This window comes from Polypterus senegalus, chromosome 6 (assembly GCF_016835505.1).
Source record: "Polypterus senegalus isolate Bchr_013 chromosome 6, ASM1683550v1, whole genome shotgun sequence".
Taxonomy (NCBI): domain Eukaryota; kingdom Metazoa; phylum Chordata; class Cladistia; order Polypteriformes; family Polypteridae; genus Polypterus; species Polypterus senegalus.
In genome coordinates, this window is record NC_053159.1 from 124485901 (window position 1) to 124502969 (window position 17069).

A 17069-nucleotide genomic window follows, 5' to 3' on the forward strand; every position below is an offset into this window, starting at 1 on the left:
ACTGACTATTCTCATCATCTTACTGTCAGATCATTAGAAAAAAATTTATTTCTTGCAATAGAATTTACTTAATAATTGGATATAACTCAGAATATATTTGTTTTTTCTTGAAAACATGTTAGAATCTTCCTTTTGTAAATACAACTGTGTGTGATTTTTTTATTTTATTTATTATTTTTTTTTTAATTTATAAAATTGATTATTCTTGTAGTCGTCTCCTGAAATGTAAGCCCTGGCAAAGCTGTGATAAAATAAATGACAGTAATGAACACTCCCAGCTTCAGTTCAGTTCATTCTATTGTAATTATACCTTTTAGTACCATGGAAAATATATGTTCCTAGTCCAAGAAACTTCAAACATTCAGCAGTACAGGACATGTTGTACAGTAGAATGCGTCTGTGTAGCAGACTAGATTACTTAAAAGAGCAATTTAAATAAACAGTAGCAGTAGATGAAAATACATGAGCAAAAAGATGAAATAAAAAATTCTTAATATCACATATAAATATTTACCAGACATAGTTAGAAACAACTAGGCAATACAAGCAAAAGAGATATAGAATCACCAGTAATATTGAATCTGTAGTGGAGGTCAAAAGGAGGACCGAGGTGGTCAAAAAACTCCTTGGTGGCAGGGCCCCGGGGGTGGATTACGCCCGGAGTTCCTTAAGGCTCTGGATGTTGTAGGACTGTCTTGGTTGACACGTCTCTGCAACATCGCATGGACATCGGGGACAGTGCCTTTGGATTGGCAGACCGGGGTGGTGGTCCCCCTCTTTAAAAAGGGGGACCGGAGGGTGTGTTCCAACTATAGAGGGATCACACTCCTCAGCCTCCCTGGAAAAGTCTATTCGGGGGTTCTGGAGAGGAGGGTCCGTCGGATAGTCGAACCTCGGATTCAGGAGGAACAGTGTGGTTTTCGTCCTGGTCGCGGAACAGTGGACCAGCTCTTCACCCTTAGCAGAGTCCTGGAGGGTGCATGGGAGTTTGCCCAACCGGTCTACATGTGTTTTGTGGACTTGGAAAAGGCATTCGACCGTGTCCCTCGGGAGTCCTGTGGGGGGTGCTCCGGGAGTATGGGGTACCGGACCCCCTGATAAGAGCTGTTCGGTCTCTGTACAACCGGTGTCAGAGCTTGGTCCGCATTGCCGGCAGTAAGTCGAGTCCATTTCCAGTGAGAGTTGGACTCCGCCAGGGCTGCCCTTTGTCACCGATTCTGTTCATAACTTTTATGGACAGAATTTCTAGGCGCAGCCAGGGTGTTGAAGGGGTCCGGTTTTGTAGACTAAGGATTGGGTCACTGCTTTTTGCAGATGATGTTGTCCTGTTTGCTTCATCAGGCCGTGATCTTCAGCTCTCTCTGGATCGGTTCGCAGCTGAGTGAGAAGCGGCTGGGATGAGAATCAGCACCTCCAAATCCGAGAGCATGGTCCTCAGCCGGAAAAGGGTGGAGTGCCCTCTCAGGGTTGGGGGAGAGATCCTGCCCCAAGTGGAGGAGTTCAAGTATCTCGGGGTCTTGTTCACGAGTGAGGGAAGAATGGAGCGTGAGATCGACAGGCGGATCGGTGTGGCATCCGCAGTAATGAGGGCTCTGCATCGGTCTGTCGTGGTGAAAAAGGAGCTGAGCCGTAAGGCAAAGCTCTCAATTTACCAGTCGATCTACGCTCCTACCCTCACCTATGGTCATGAGCTATGGGTAGAGACCGAAAGAACGACATCGCGAATACAAGCTGCTGAAATGAGTTTCCTCCGCAGGGTGTCTGGGCTTTCCCTTAAAGATACGGTGAGAAGCTCAGTCATCCGGGAGGGAATCAGAGTAGAGCCGCTGCTCCTCCGCATCGAGAGGAGTCAGATGAGGTGGCTCGGGCATCTGATCAGGATGCCTCCTGGACGCCTCCCTGGTGAGGTGTTCCGGGCATGTCCAACCGGGAGGAGGCCCCGGGGAAGACCCAGGACACGCTGGAGGGACTATGTCTCCCGGCTGGCCTGGGAACGCCTTGGGATTCTCCCGGAAGAGCTGGAAGAAGTGACCGGGGAGAGGGAAGTCTGGGCCTCTCTGCTTAAGCTGCTGCCCCCGCGACCCGACCTCGGATAAGCGGAAGAGGATGGATGGATGGATGGATGGATGGTAGTGGAGGTGCTTACATAGTGACACCGATATCACATGTGAAGAAGATAACAGTGATATAACAATGAATTGGCAAAGGGTTTATCATATTGGTTGTAAGATGGCTCAGGACAAACAGTTTGCTTCTGGTTTTAATGGAGTCTGAGATGATAAGAAGGACTTTCTTTAGTCAAGACTTGTCATAAATGTCTTTTAGTCATGCAGTTAGCCGTAAAGTAGTTGCAATACCAGACTCTGATTTCCTTAGTTAATACAATATGTTATTTACTATATCTACAGAAGTTAGTGAAGATTTTAGTCGTCTGATTTGAGTTTCCTAAGCCTTCTCAAATAATGAAGGCGCTATTGAACCTTCTCAGGACTTCACGTGGTACAGATGAGCCATAACAGATCCTAAGTGATATTGACCTATTTGTACATAAAGTTTCTTGCTTTTTCCATATTAACACCATTAATATTAGTAGACACATAACACTCCAAGTCTTCTGAGCTCTACAACCAGCTTTTTTGTTTGCTAGGGTTTAGGCACAGTGTTGTTATTCAGTAACGTTTATCTTCCTCACTATTGTTTGTCTCACTACTTGATGATGGATTTATGTCATGCCTGGAAACACAGTCATACATAAGCAGGAAAAAACAGAGGTGAGCTGTGTTTTAGTGTTCAACCCGACAATCTGAGGTCTACAAGTTAGAATGTCCTGGAACCAATTGTGCACTATGGTATTGAGTCCATGGCCCAGAATTATGTTAGTACTTTTAGGAGATGATGATATTCATGTTGAAAAGTTAAGTCAGTGAAAAACATTGTCACACTTTTTTTTCTTGTCAAGATGGGCTAGTGCTACATAAACAGCAATAGAAATTCTGCAGTAGGCAAACGGAGATGTGTCCAGTGTGACTGGCATCCTTGATTTGATATGTGCCATGGCCATCTATTTGATGTACTTCATGATGATAGGAATAAGTGCCATAGGCCGGTAATCAAACAAACCTGAGAGTGATGATTTCTTTGGCACTGGAACAGTAGCATGTATTTAAAGCAGAAAATACAGGAATGTATTGAGGATGTTGCACAAAAGATATATGCTCGCAGATCAACATTCAGCCTTCTGTCTTTACATTCAGCCTTCTGTCTTTACCTTTTGTGACAGATAGGGGGCGCTATCGCTCCCTTGGACCCTTGTCCAAGATGTCAGATACCAGATAAAAGTCCAAATGTTGACTTTATTAATTAACAATAGTGCACAAAGCACCCTCCTCTCCACAATACTCATTAAATACTCCAATACAATAAACAATAATACTCCACCACTCCCAGACGCATTGCCACCTTTCCACCTAGCTCAGGTCGCCATCTGGGAGTTCCCACAGTCCTCTTATAGTCCTTGACCGGAAGTGTTCCGCCCTCTCCGGCCACGTGACTAGGAACACTTCTGGGTCAGATAAAAATCCTTTTTCTTCACCCCGGAAGTATGTCATTCCTCTTGTCCTTGTGACTCGGACGTACTTCCAGGGCGTGGGGAAATTTAATCTTTGCTCTCCCTGCAGCTCCATCTAGCGGCCCCTGTGGTATCCAGCAGGGATGTGGATGAAAACTCCATTATCTATAATTCCCTGCTGGTATGCAGGGCACCTCCATGCCACAGGGAGGGCTCCACCTGGCGGCCTGGGGGTATTGGCCGGGATGACTGGCCGGCCATAGACCACAGTACTCCTCCCACAGCAAAAAACCATGGTTTGGAGCGTCCAGCCCCTCAAGGGTCGTCTTCCTCCAGGGGGGTCCATGGGTCGGGCCTTAGCAAGGTTGATGACACATTCGTGCAAACCTAGGAGGAATTTTATAAAAATGAGTCATTTATTCCTCTGTCCTCCTAGGACAAAGTCGCCATACGTGGCCCGGCCTGCGTCATTAATAACACAGCCTTATACCCCTGTTTGTCTCCCTCGGCGAGACTGAAAGCACTTAGGGAAGTCTAGCTCCGCCCCTTTTTCCACTGAGTAAGAGTCCACAGCCACCTCTGCTGTCTCAGCACCCTTTTGTACCTTATCAGGAGACCCCTTTGTCTCAATTGGGATCTCCTTTTTATTCTGGGGCTTTCCCACAGTCTGAGTCTCTCTATGAGATAGAGAGAGACCCTTTACTGTCTGCACCCCTTTAGATTTATTTATGACCTGCTTCGGTGTCTTTAGGATCAGATCGTTCCGGAAGACAGCACCTTCCAGCTGCTCTGACACAATCGACCCTTCCACCAAGCAAATGGTCATCGTTTCAGCCTCTCTTGTAGGGCACGCAGCTACTTGGCACCCACTATGGGGTAAACGTGGGCCCGTGTCACTCTGCGTCCCTATTTCATTATATACAGTACCGGTATTACTCACCTGTACCGCCACATCATATAAAAAGGGAGGCTCCCGTCCGATTCGCCACAGGTACTAGTTTACCTTCTTTATGGGCGCTTCGGCCGTCTCTCCCAAATCTCTGATGATCTTCCTTATCACTGTCAGCATCTGCAAAATATCTTGCATGGTCTCGATCAGTTTTTTGAGATCCCTCACGTAAAAAGAGTTATTTAATTATGCCAGGGGGAAGGTTCACTTTCTTGTTCTCCTTACCTGCCGGCCGGGAGCCATTAAGCCCGTCCGCTGTTGGCACCTGCTCTGACGGGTCTTGCGGAGTTCTCTTTGGCTGAGGAACGGGTCACCTTCTTCGGCGGACTGCGGTGTGTTTTTATTAATTTTTCTGCAGACCGATCAGTCATTTCCCGGCCCTCCTTACCTTCTCGCGGGGTGAGCAGTGCTTCACTCGCCTCCCCCTTCCCCTTCAGAACTGGGACTGTCTCTTGGAGGGCGGAGTCACAAGCAATGGGACGTGGACCTTCTCCTTCCCACAATGCACCGGGTTTGGTCACGTGTCCCTCGCCAACAGCCAATATGCGGAAGTCCCTTGTTGCGCTTGTCTGCTCGCACCGGAGTATACTACCGTCTTGAGGAACGTCTCCTGCCTCCCGCAGAGCCACCGGATGGACATCTGGGAGGTATGTGCACGGGACCAAATGTGTTATTTTAAAAAGGTTTTCCAATCCTTACCCGGCACATACCTCAGATGGTCAGAGAATCCTGCCGGCTACACCACTGTGACAGATAGGGGGCGCTATCGCTCCCTTGAACCCTTGTCCAAGACATCAGACACCAGATAAAAGCCCAAATGTTGACTTTATTAATTAACAATACTGCACAAAGCACCCTCCTCTCCACAATACTCATTAAATACTCCAATACAATAAACAATAATACTCCACCACTCCCAGAAGCATTGCCACCCTTCCACCCAGCTCAGCTCACCGTCTGGGAGTTCCCACAGTCCTCTTATAGTCCTTGACCCGGAAGTGTTTCGCCCTCTCTGTCCGCGTGACTAGGAACACTTCCGGGTCAGATAAAAATCCTTTTTCTTCACCCCGGAAGTACGTCATTCCTCTTGTCCATGTGACTCGGACGTACTTCCGGGGCATGGGGAAAATAATCTTTGTTCCTCCCTGCAGCTCCATCTAGCGGCCCCTGTGGTATCCAGCAGGGCTGTGGATGAAAACTCCATTGTCCATAATTCCCTGCTGGTATTTGGGGCACTTTCATGCTGCAGGGAGGGCTCCATCTGGCAGCCTGGGGGTATTGGCTGGGATGACTGGCCGGCCATAGACCACACTTTCTTATTAGATGGATGACTTGAGATCCTGATCAAATAGTGGAGCTCTGTTTATGTTGGTTGTTTATGTGGCTGGATTTAAAACAAGCATGAAAGGTGTTATGCTTATCTGACATGGAGGCATCAGAGGAGACCACAAGTGTCTTTGCGGTTTAGGTCTATGAGCATGTGAATTTCTTTCCACTTATGTTGTGGTTCTGAGTTGTTACTGAAACAGTTTTCTATAATATAGTTTGTAATTACTGTGTCATGATTCGGTAAAAAATGTTTTGTTCTATTCTTTCTATGTTTTTATCCTTGTTTGTGTTGTTGTGATACCATCACGTACTGCAGATTGAACGAGTTTGGGGCCATGTGCTATTAAGGGGGTGATGTGTGTGTGTGTGTGTGTGTATGTGTGTTCATGTGTAATGTTGAGTGACTGGCTTCTTGCTGCATTCTCAGCCTACTTAGACTTCTTCTTCCCCATGGCAGAAGGAAGTCTCTCATCAGTGAGCCACTTGTAGCTACAAGACTTTTTAAAAAACAGGTTCCTACCAGTATAAGGCAAGGAATCCTGCCAATTATGCCACTTGTGGACACTGGGGGCGTTCCAGCTCCCCAAGAATCTGACAGAACACAGGGGCCTACACAAGTCTTTCACAAACAGTAGGATTCATTATTCTGCTTCATAGGAAACACTTCAAATAAGTGTTTCCCACAGCACCAAGCACAAATGCAAAGCACAGCCGCAATAAAGCACTTCGAAACTTTCTCTGTCTTCTCTCTCTCTCTCTCCTCCGCCCAGGACACTCCTCCTCACAAGTGTTGTCCACCTCCTCACGACTCTGGCTCCTCAAGTTGTGGCAAGCAGTTCTTTTTATTTAAATCTTTTTAAGTACTTCCAGTGTCCCAAAGCTGTGGCTCGGAAGTACTTCTGGATAAGGTTGGAGCCCAACAAAGTAGAGCTCATCAATCTCCCGAGACACCCAAGGGACCAACAGAGCTGAGTTGGCAAACTCCAATTCCCATTATGCCCTGTGGAAATCCGTGGTAATGTCGCCACCCAGTGGGCTACCTTCTAGTTGCCTGGGGGAGACAAAGCCCTGTGCAAGGTGTCTCCCTCTGTCCTTGCGTGCTGTGGGTTTCCCGGCCAGATAAGGTTCCTGGATGGTGCCTTCCCTTTGTATACAGTACAGTAATCCCTCCTCCATCGCTGGGGGTTGCGTTCCAGAACCCCTCGCGATAGATGAAAATCCGCGAAGTAGAAACCATATGTTTGTATGGTTATTTTTATATATTTTAAGCCCTTATAAACTCTCCCACACTGTTAATATTATTAGAGCCCTCTAGACATGAAATAACACCCTTTAGTCAAAGGTTTAAACTGTGCTCCATGACAAGACAGAGATGACAGTTCTTTCTCACAATTAAAAGAATGCAAACATATCTTCCTCTTCAAAGGAGCCCCGTCAGGAGCAGAGAATGTCCGAGAGAGAGAGCGAGATAAAAGCAAACAATCAAAAAATCAATACGTGGTTTTAAGTATTCCAAAGCACCGCGAAAAAGCGGCATTTTGTAGAGGAGCGTCCGTATCCTCTAGGCAAACAGCCTCTGTGCAAACAGCCTCTCTGCTCACACCCACTCCGTCAGGCAGAGAGAGTGGGAGAGACAGAGAAAATGCAAACAATCAAGCACCGCGCGGGAAGCATATCTTATATCATTGAGAAGTTTTAGTTAATATGTAATACATGCTCAGATTGGGTAGCTTCTAAGCCATCCACCAATAGCGTCCCTTGTATGAAATCAACTAGGCAAACAAACTGAGGAAGCATGTACCATAAATTAAAAGACCCATTGTCCGCAGAAATCTGCGAACCAGCGAAAAATCCGTGATATATATTTAGATATGCTTACATTTAAAATCCGCGATAGAGTGAAGCTGCGAAAGTCGAAACGCAATATAGCGAGGGATTACTGTTTATGTGTTTTGTCACAAGTGTCTGGAAATGGTGCCCATCTTTTGAGCTGTGAGTTCAGAAAGTACTTGAACTTTTTTCAAAACGAAGGAAAAATCGTCAGACAGCACATTTTTTGAGAAATTTCATTTCTACTTTGTTTTTATTCTTTTTTTACTTTCTTGTTGCTTTCTTTATTGTGTGTTTTGCTCTTCACATTATCAGCATTCATTTGCTTATTTAGTTTATTAAACTCTGATACATCAGACTATTCTTCTCATTTTCCATTTGAAAATCTCTGCCGCCCATTGATTTTACTGTGAATCATACAGATTATTTTCTTTTATCTTTAACAGGAAATGGTCCCAGCACTTATGGCATTCTGTTCAATATATTTAATTGTTGCATCAACCCATCCATAATTTCTGAGTAGGCAATTTCCTTATTTATTTGCTTATGCAAAATGATCAACGCATATCCTAATGTAACCAGCATTTTATGACACATATTCTTATAGTGTATGTTCATTTGTGTCCACTCAATGACTTCTCCTTTCAGCATTTACCACTCAGGGCAATTAAAACAGTTTTGGAGCATTTATTCAGCCCCATCCTGACATACTTTCACTGCTCTTATTATTAATTTGACTAATTTTAACACTAGAATTACCAAAGCTTATGAAAAAACTTGTAAATCCATCCCACCTTAAATCCACTCACACCTCCCCATTCAGCGTGTTGTAAATTTGTCGGTAAGCTCAAGCAGCGAGCAGCCTGCTATACCATCCCCCCACTACTTTAGAAACAACAAAAACCTCTCCCAACTGAAGCCTTGTTTATCAGGGAGTCCTAGAGCTGTATAGGCTAAAAAATATATATTGTTATTTGGAACACATGCATTTCATGTGTGTTCCGTGTCTAAAAAGATCTAAAAGGTCTATGTAAGTGTAGGATGACAGAAATGTTGAACACATACATACCTAAAAGACAAACCTTTTTTCCATGTTTTAGTACTAATGATAAAATGTTGACATGAAGTGTATAGTGTGTGAAGACTGAAGTCCAAATATCAAATAAGCACTTTCACAACAGGAACAAGTATAACAAAACAAATGCACTTTTATTCAAGACTATAACCAAAGAAAAAGAAATTGGGTTAGTGTGGCTTTTTGTCGTGACTTCTTTGGTAGTATAGTGGTAAGAGCTGCTGACTCCTATTCAGAAGGTCCCAGGTTCGAGTCTTAACATGTCCCAAAAAAAACGTTTTGATTAGTGAGCTGCTCTTATTGTTACTACTATACAATAAAAACATACATTTGATTTGAATCTGTAACAGCCAGTGTAAATGTATGGCATTTGTAAAGGTTAGCATTTTTTTTTATTCAGTTTTATTCTCTCAGTCGCATTCACACTTGCCCCAATCTGACACTGTTGTTTTCAAATAAAGATGTGCTGTAACAGAGGACAACTCAGATCGGAGAAAGAGAATAGAAGCCCTCCCCACAAGAAACGTCCACTCATATATAAGAACAATGCAGCTGCACCAGTCGTAAAGGCAAAAGATGGCACCGTAGCGACTCTCCATGATAATGTTTAGATGTGGATGGTGTATGTGCCCAAAAAGAAGTCATTGCTTGCATAGTAAAGTGTCAGCTGCCATTTTTTCTTGGCATTACACGTGCAATTTGTGAGCATGCCCTTGTCGATCAAACAGATGAAGCTCTGCAGTCTACTTGTGACTTTATGCTGTAGGAAAATTAAATAAATCAAGGTAAATAACATTCAGTTTGGCTTTTATATAAGTAACATATAAATGTTTGTTATGTAAAGACCATCACAAAACATAATCACAAACAGGAGTTTGGACAATATGTTAGCGAGCTCTGTAAGCCGTGCTGTTTCTTTGAAGGACAAGAGTAGAGCAGACTGATTGGCAGGATGATGCCAGACCTCGTCCTGCATCAAAACGGTGCCATCTTTCGCCTATACGCCTGGTGCAACTACGTTGTTCTTATATGTGAGTGGATGTTTCTTGCAGGAGGGGTTCTATTCTCTTTCTCCGATCTGAATTCATCTCTGTTACAGCACGTGTTTATTTGAAAACAGCAGTGTCAGATCGGGGTGAGCATTAACGCAACTGAGAATAAAACTGAATAAAAAAAAAATGCTAACCTCTACAATACCATACATTTACCCCAGCTGTTACAGACTCAAATCAAATGTATGTTTTTATTGTATAATAGTAACAATAAGAGCAGCCCACTACTCAAAATGTTTATTTTGCAACATGTTAAGACTTGAATCCGGGACCTTCTGAATAGGAGTCAGCAGCTCTTACCACTATACTACCAAAGAAATCAAGACAAAAAGCCACACTAACCCGATTTCTTTTTCTTTGGTTATAGTCTTGAATAAAAGTGCACCTGTTTTGTAATACTTGTACCTTTTGTGAAAGTGCTTATTTGATATTTGGACTACACACATTATACACTTCATGTCAAATTTTTATTGTTAGTACTAAAACATGGAAAAAGTTTGTCTTTTTAGGTATGTGTTCAACATTTCTGTCATCCTACACTTACATAGACAGTAGATCTTTATAGACACGAAATACACATGAAATGCATGTGTTCCAAATAACGATATATTTTTTAGCCTATTCAGCTCTAGGACTCCCTGATAAATTAGGCTTCAGTTGGGAGAGGTTTTTGTCATTTCTAAAGCAGTGGGGGGATGGTATAGCAGGCTGCTTGGCCTTATCGACACATTTACAACACAAAGGACACTGAATGGGGAGGTGCGAGCAGATTTAAGGTGGGCTGGATTTACGAGTTTTTTCGTAAGTTTTGGTAATTCTATTGTTAACATCTCTGTACATACAGGAAGGAAGGAAAAAACAAAATGATCTGACTCACTAGTGAGAGGAAGGGGCTTAACTTTAATTATCAAGAATATAATTTTTGCAAGGCATGCAGGTTCTTGAAAAAATACATTCTCAAAACCCAATAAACTTAACACTTTCAAATTAAAGATGTGTATGGAGATTTATATAAAAGGACAATGTGTGTGTATATATATATATATATCATTTCTAATGTTTCATTTGGAACTTTAAAATGAATGTATAATAAAATTCATTCTGCTAACAGCTTTTACCAGAGTCTGTTTTTTTCTATCTTTCAGATCTTTACTGTACACTTGAAGTTGATTCTTTTGGGTATTTTGTTAGCAAAGCAAAGACAAGAGTCTTCAGGGACACAACTGAACCACAGTGGAATGAGGTAACCTGCTCAGCCATAGCTTTAAGTAGAAAAAAGTTTCACAGTGCTGTCGTCTTTTGAAACTCCCAAACTAGGTTTTACAAAAAGTATTGGATTACTATTGTGGAGACTTAAATATACGTACACGTAGAAAGAGTTTTCATGTCTTAATTACAAGCTACCTTTAACCAATCTCTGTATGAGTACTTCTTTTGTTTTCCAGTTTGTGCTTTTAATCCATGTTTTTGCGAATATCTTAAAAGTATGGACTTTCCTTTAGCTAGATTAGCATTAAGAAAGTTTATTAAATTCATATATTCTGTTTCTTTGAATTGTCTGCTGAGTAGCCCTATTTTGAAAAGCTGCCAGTAATGAGAAACAGATACAAATGAAAGTTAAGAATTCACTTCCATTCACAACTGTCCCTTAGTTGCACATTTCTTAATATTTAAACCATGTGTGATCTAAAATTTGCCTTAAAGACAAATTCATTTAGCTGCAGTAACAAATTTTCATTATAGGAGAAGTAAAGATTGAAAGGTAGTATATAAAGTGACTGAAAGTTGCTTTTCTTTAGTCTCTAAAATGAATACTTATAGAATAAATAATTTCCAGTTTGTTTTTATAATTACAAGTATTTGTAAAAAAAATCAGCAAAGTTTTGGGCTTAAGTATTATTATCGGCCCATTATGTTGGAAGATGACATTACTTGTCATTCAAAGCCTTTTTTATAACCTGACATAACTGTCTCGCTTGATCTAATTTGGGGTCACAGGGACAACCAGCAGCACACACTGTAAATGGACCGGGTCCATTGCAGGGTACACTCATTTACTGTACATAACCACAGTAAAGCTCACACAAGGCCATTCTGCAATCAACAAGTAGCATAAGGTATCCTGCTCTGAAATCATGAGGATCTCTATGAATTCAAACAGACACAAGTCAAGCCTTAGATTATATTTTATATAAGGCAATTTTGTGCACTCGAGATAATTTAGCTTAACAAAGGCACAAGTTTAAAGTACAATAATGGCATGTTGTGTCATTATATGTGTCCATTCATAGTTGAGCGAAAATGGCTTTATGCAGAAAGTTTACAAGAGTATTTGGTATGAGACAAAATTTTATTTAAAATTTATTTTTTTTGGTTAGGAGTTTGAAATTGAACTTGAAGGATCCCAGTGTTTGCGGATTTTGTGCTATGAGAAATGTTATGACAAATCCAAATTGAACAAAGATGACAATGAGATTGTAGACAAGATCATGGGAAAAGGACAAGTTCAGGTAAGTGAGCAATCCAGGCTTATTTCTTGAAGATTTTAAAGAGTAGTTTAGATGGAGATGTGCAAATAGAAAGCCTAACCATTTTTTGAAACCTGATAGTACAGTAAGTTGGGTGGTCACATTTAATGTGTCTTACTCTATTATACCTCCCATTTTCACCACACATGCAGTTTGTGATGTGATTAGGCAGCTGTGCTATATACCCTAATTTACTGGCTAGACTGTGGCCTAGCTTTGGTTTTAGCTATATCACTTCAGTGTTGCTACGATAGTGGATTAATGCACCAGGTGCCTGATTTGCAAGATCAAGAATAGGGCTTTTGGAGATAAAAAAGGTAACACTTTATAAGGTAGGTTTTTGACTTTCTGCCATCTGTCAACTTAAGCATTTTACCAGTAAAGTAAAATGGGTGACAGCTTTCTATCTTCCTCTTTTCACTCACTAATCAAGATTGTAAGGATAAGACATCCATCCATCCACCCAGATATATCCTAACTACAGGGTCACAGGCGTCTGCTGGAGCCAATCCCAGCCAACACAGGGCGCAAGGCAGGAAACAAACCCCAGGCAGGATGCCAGCCCACCGCAAGGCACACACACACACACACACACACACACAGATCAAGCACAATTTAGGATAGCCAATGCACCTAACCTGCATGTCTTTGGACTGTGGGAGGAAACCGGTGTAGCCAGAGGAAACCCACACAGACACGGGGAGAACATGTAAACTCCACGCAGGGAAGACCCGTAAAGTGAACCCGGGTCTCCTAACTGTGAGGCAGCAGCACTACCACTGCACCACAGTGCCGCCCAAGGATAAGACAATGATATAAAATATGCAACCTTGATTAGGAAAATGATGTACGTTTTAATTATTTAGTTAATTAAAGGGGGATAATTGCAGCTTTCCAAAAGTAGCTGAAAACATTTTCCCAATGAAGGTTAACCCACCAGACCTGAAAAAAGCACCTCACTGACCCACTTTACTTTTCTACTGGTTACTTCCAGAAGCAGAATCCCTGGAGTGGGCTTTTAAGTTATTTCTTTGTGCTTGTACGTGCCTTTCAGACGTGTACTATATATGCATATGAGTCCGGTTGGTACTACAGCCCAGGATGGTTTGTTCTCACTCCATAAGATGTGTGCTAGTCACTCTGTCCTTTATAGATGTTATGGCCTGTCTATTCCAGTTCTAGATGGGAACATTTTAGGTCTGTGCAGCAAGTTGAGATCTTCATCCGACAGCAGCAGTCAATTGTGCAACTGGATCACTTTGCTCTGTCACACCAACTCATGCTTATCTGCACTCATCCTTATCTCCACTGTTGTATTAATACTATAGTGCTTCATCAATTAAATAATTATTCAAGACATTTGGAATTCATCACCCAAAAACAAATCTTTTAACGTGGATTCATGAAACCCCCCTTTTCTTCTGAAACAGTGTTTATGAATGGTTGGTTAATTGTATGCTTTTACCAAGAGCTGAATAATTCAACCTCATTAACAGCAATCCATTTCCACCCTTTGGACACAGGAAACAGAAAATTGGCATTACAGAACATTCTCATAAAAGTAATTTAAATTATAGAAAACACCATGTTATGTAATTGAGTCTCTCAGGGACAGTAGCGGAGACGCCAATCTCCTCTTTTAATGTCAGTTGGATCGCACACATCCTTGAATGTGTTCCCACGAGTATTTCCTGATCTTGACTAGAGCAGTACATTACTTGACAGATTTGTCTTCTTGCACTGTTTGGCTTTGCCTAGTACTGTGAGCAGCATCAAACGGTTCTGACATAATGATGATTTATTCTGTTTTAATACTTATATTGCCATGCTGGAAAGGGGAATTGCTTATATAGTGCCAAAAACTAATGTTTAAATTTGAAATTACTCTTTAGCATTCACAGAAAGATTATTCTATAGTATTCTTTTTTATTTCAAACTAGCAGAATACCCGCGCTTCGCAGCGGAGAAGTAGTGTGTTAAAGAAGTTATGAAAAAGAAAAGGAACAATTTTTAAAATAACGTAACTTGATTGTTAATGTAATTGTTTTGTCATTGATATGAGTGTTGTTGTCATATCTATCTATATATATATATATATATATATATATATATATATATATTTATATATATTTATATAGCAAAATACCCGTGCTTGGCAGCGGAGAAGTAAAAAGAAAAGGAAACATTTTAATACTAACGTAACATGATTGACAATGTAATTGTTTTGTCATTGTCATGAGTGTTGCTGGCATATATACTGCTCAAAAGAATTAAAGGAACACTTTTTAATCAGAGTACAGCATAAAGTCAATGAAACTTATGGGATATTAATCTGGTCAGTTAAGTAGCAGAGGGGGTTGTTAATCAGTTTCAGCTGCTGTGGTGATAATGAAATTAACAACAGATGCACTAGAGGGGCAACAATGAGATGACCCCCAAAACAGGAATGGTTTAACAATTGGAGGCCACTGACATTTTTCCCTCCACATCTTTCCTGACTGTTTCTTCACTAGTTTTGCATTTGGCTACAGTCAGTGTCACTACTGGTAGCATGACTGGACCCTACAGAGGTTGCACAGGTAGTCCAACTTCTCCAGGATGGCACATCAATACGTGTCATTGACAGAAGATTTGCTGTGTCTCCCTGCACAGTCTTAAGGGCATGGAGGAGATTTTAGGAGACAAGCAGTAACTCAAGGAGAGCTGGAGAGGGCCATAGAAGGTCCATAACCCATCAGTAGGACCAGTATCTGCTCCTTTGGGCAAGGAGGAACAGGATGAGCACTGCCAGAGCCCTACAAAATGACCTCCAGCAGGCCACTGGTGTGAATGTCTCTGACCAAACAACCAGAAAAACTTCATGAGGGTGACCCAAGGGCCCCATGTCCTCTAATGGGCCCTGAGCTCACTGCCCAGCAGCATGCAGCTCGATTGGCATTCGCCATAGAATACCAGAATTGGCAGATGCACCACTGGTGCCCTGTGCTTTTTACAGATGAGAGCAGGTTCACCCTGAGCACGTGACAGAAGTGAAAGGGTCTGGAGAAGCCATGGAGAACATTATGCTGCCTGTAACATCATTCAGCATGAGCAGTTTGGTGGAGGGTTAATGATTGTCTGGGGAGGCATATCCATGGAGGGTCACACAGACCGCTATAGGCTTGAAAAAGGCACCTTGGCTGCCATTAGGTATCAGGATGAAATCCTTGGACCCATTGTCAGACCCAATGCTGGTACAGTGGCTCCTGGTGCACGACAATTCCTGGCCTCATGTGGTGAGAGTATGCAGGAAGTTCCTGGAGGATGAAGGAATTGATACCATTGACTGGCCACCACACTTTCCTGACCTAAATCCAATAGAACACCTCTGGGACGTTATGTTTTGGTCCATCCAATGCCACCAGGTTGCACCTCAGACTGTCCAGGTGCTCAGTGATGCCCTGGTCCAGATCTGGGAGGAGATCCTCCACAACACCATCTGTCATCTCATTAGAAGCATGCACCGATGTTGTCAGGCATGTATACAAGAACACAGGGGCCATACAAAGTGCTGCGTACAATTTTGAGTTGCTGCAATAAAATTTTGGCAAAATGGACTAGCCTGCCACATAATTTTTTCACTCTGATTTTTGGGGCATCTTTGAATTCAGGGCTCTGTAGGTTGATCATTTTTATTTCCATCAAACGATGTGGCATCCTTTCGTTCCTAACACATTACCCAGACTATATCAGTATAGATATCCAGGAGGATTTCTTTTTCCCATTGAGATCTGATGCGTTTTCAAAGTGTTCCTTTAATTTTTTTAGTTTTTTTTTTAGTTTATATATATATATATATATATATATATATATATATATATATATATATATATATATATATACATATACACATATACAAATATAGACATATATATATATATATATATATATATATATATATATATATATACACACACACACACACACACACACACACACACATATATATATATATATATATATATATATATATATATAGTAAAATACCAAGCTTCAGCGAGAAGTAGTGTGTTAAAGAAGCAATGAAAAAGAAAAGGAAACATTTTGAAAATAACGTAACATGATTGTCAATGCAATTGTTTTGTCACTGTTATGAGTGATGAGTGTTGCTGTCATATATATATATATACATACATATATACACATACATCCACATATATATAGATATATATATCTACATATACACACATACATATACATGCACACACATATATACACACAAATACATATATATACATACATATATACATATACACACATACACACACATATATGTATATATATATATATATATATATATAAACATATATATACATACATATCTACATATATACATACACACACACACACAATTATCGTATATGTTCAAGTTCTATTTAAATTTTAAATAGAAGGAATTTTTATTTAGTCGACAGAATATTATTCCGGAATAAATCAACTCAAACCTTAAATAACATAATATTTTGCTCTCCATAAAAAATATCCTGTTCTAAATTATACAAGTTAGAAATAAAGTAAACGTTAAAAGAACAAACTTTCAAATTTCTTTACTCTTATGTAATTTTATATAAAAAATAAACTTAAATTTTAAATATCCCAAAAGATTTTGCTCGCCATTAAAATATATCCTGTCAAAATTATACAAATTCAAATATGAACATGGTGCATAACAAAACCTGGAAATATAAATAAAATTTGT

At 41.1% G+C, this 17069-nt stretch overlaps 1 protein-coding gene across 4 annotated transcripts in view; it reads left to right on the forward strand.

The window, feature by feature from the left end:
- abr (ABR activator of RhoGEF and GTPase) overlaps nucleotides 1-17069 on the forward strand; it is a 382201-nt gene that overhangs the window by 301186 nt on the left and 63946 nt on the right. For all 4 annotated transcript variants that reach the window (XM_039757041.1, XM_039757042.1, XM_039757043.1 and 1 more), the window contains 2 exons: nucleotides 10949-11046; nucleotides 12182-12313. In XM_039757041.1, the coding sequence (XP_039612975.1) occupies nucleotides 10949-11046; nucleotides 12182-12313 (230 nt within the window). The remainder of the gene's footprint in view (nucleotides 1-10948; nucleotides 11047-12181; nucleotides 12314-17069) is intronic.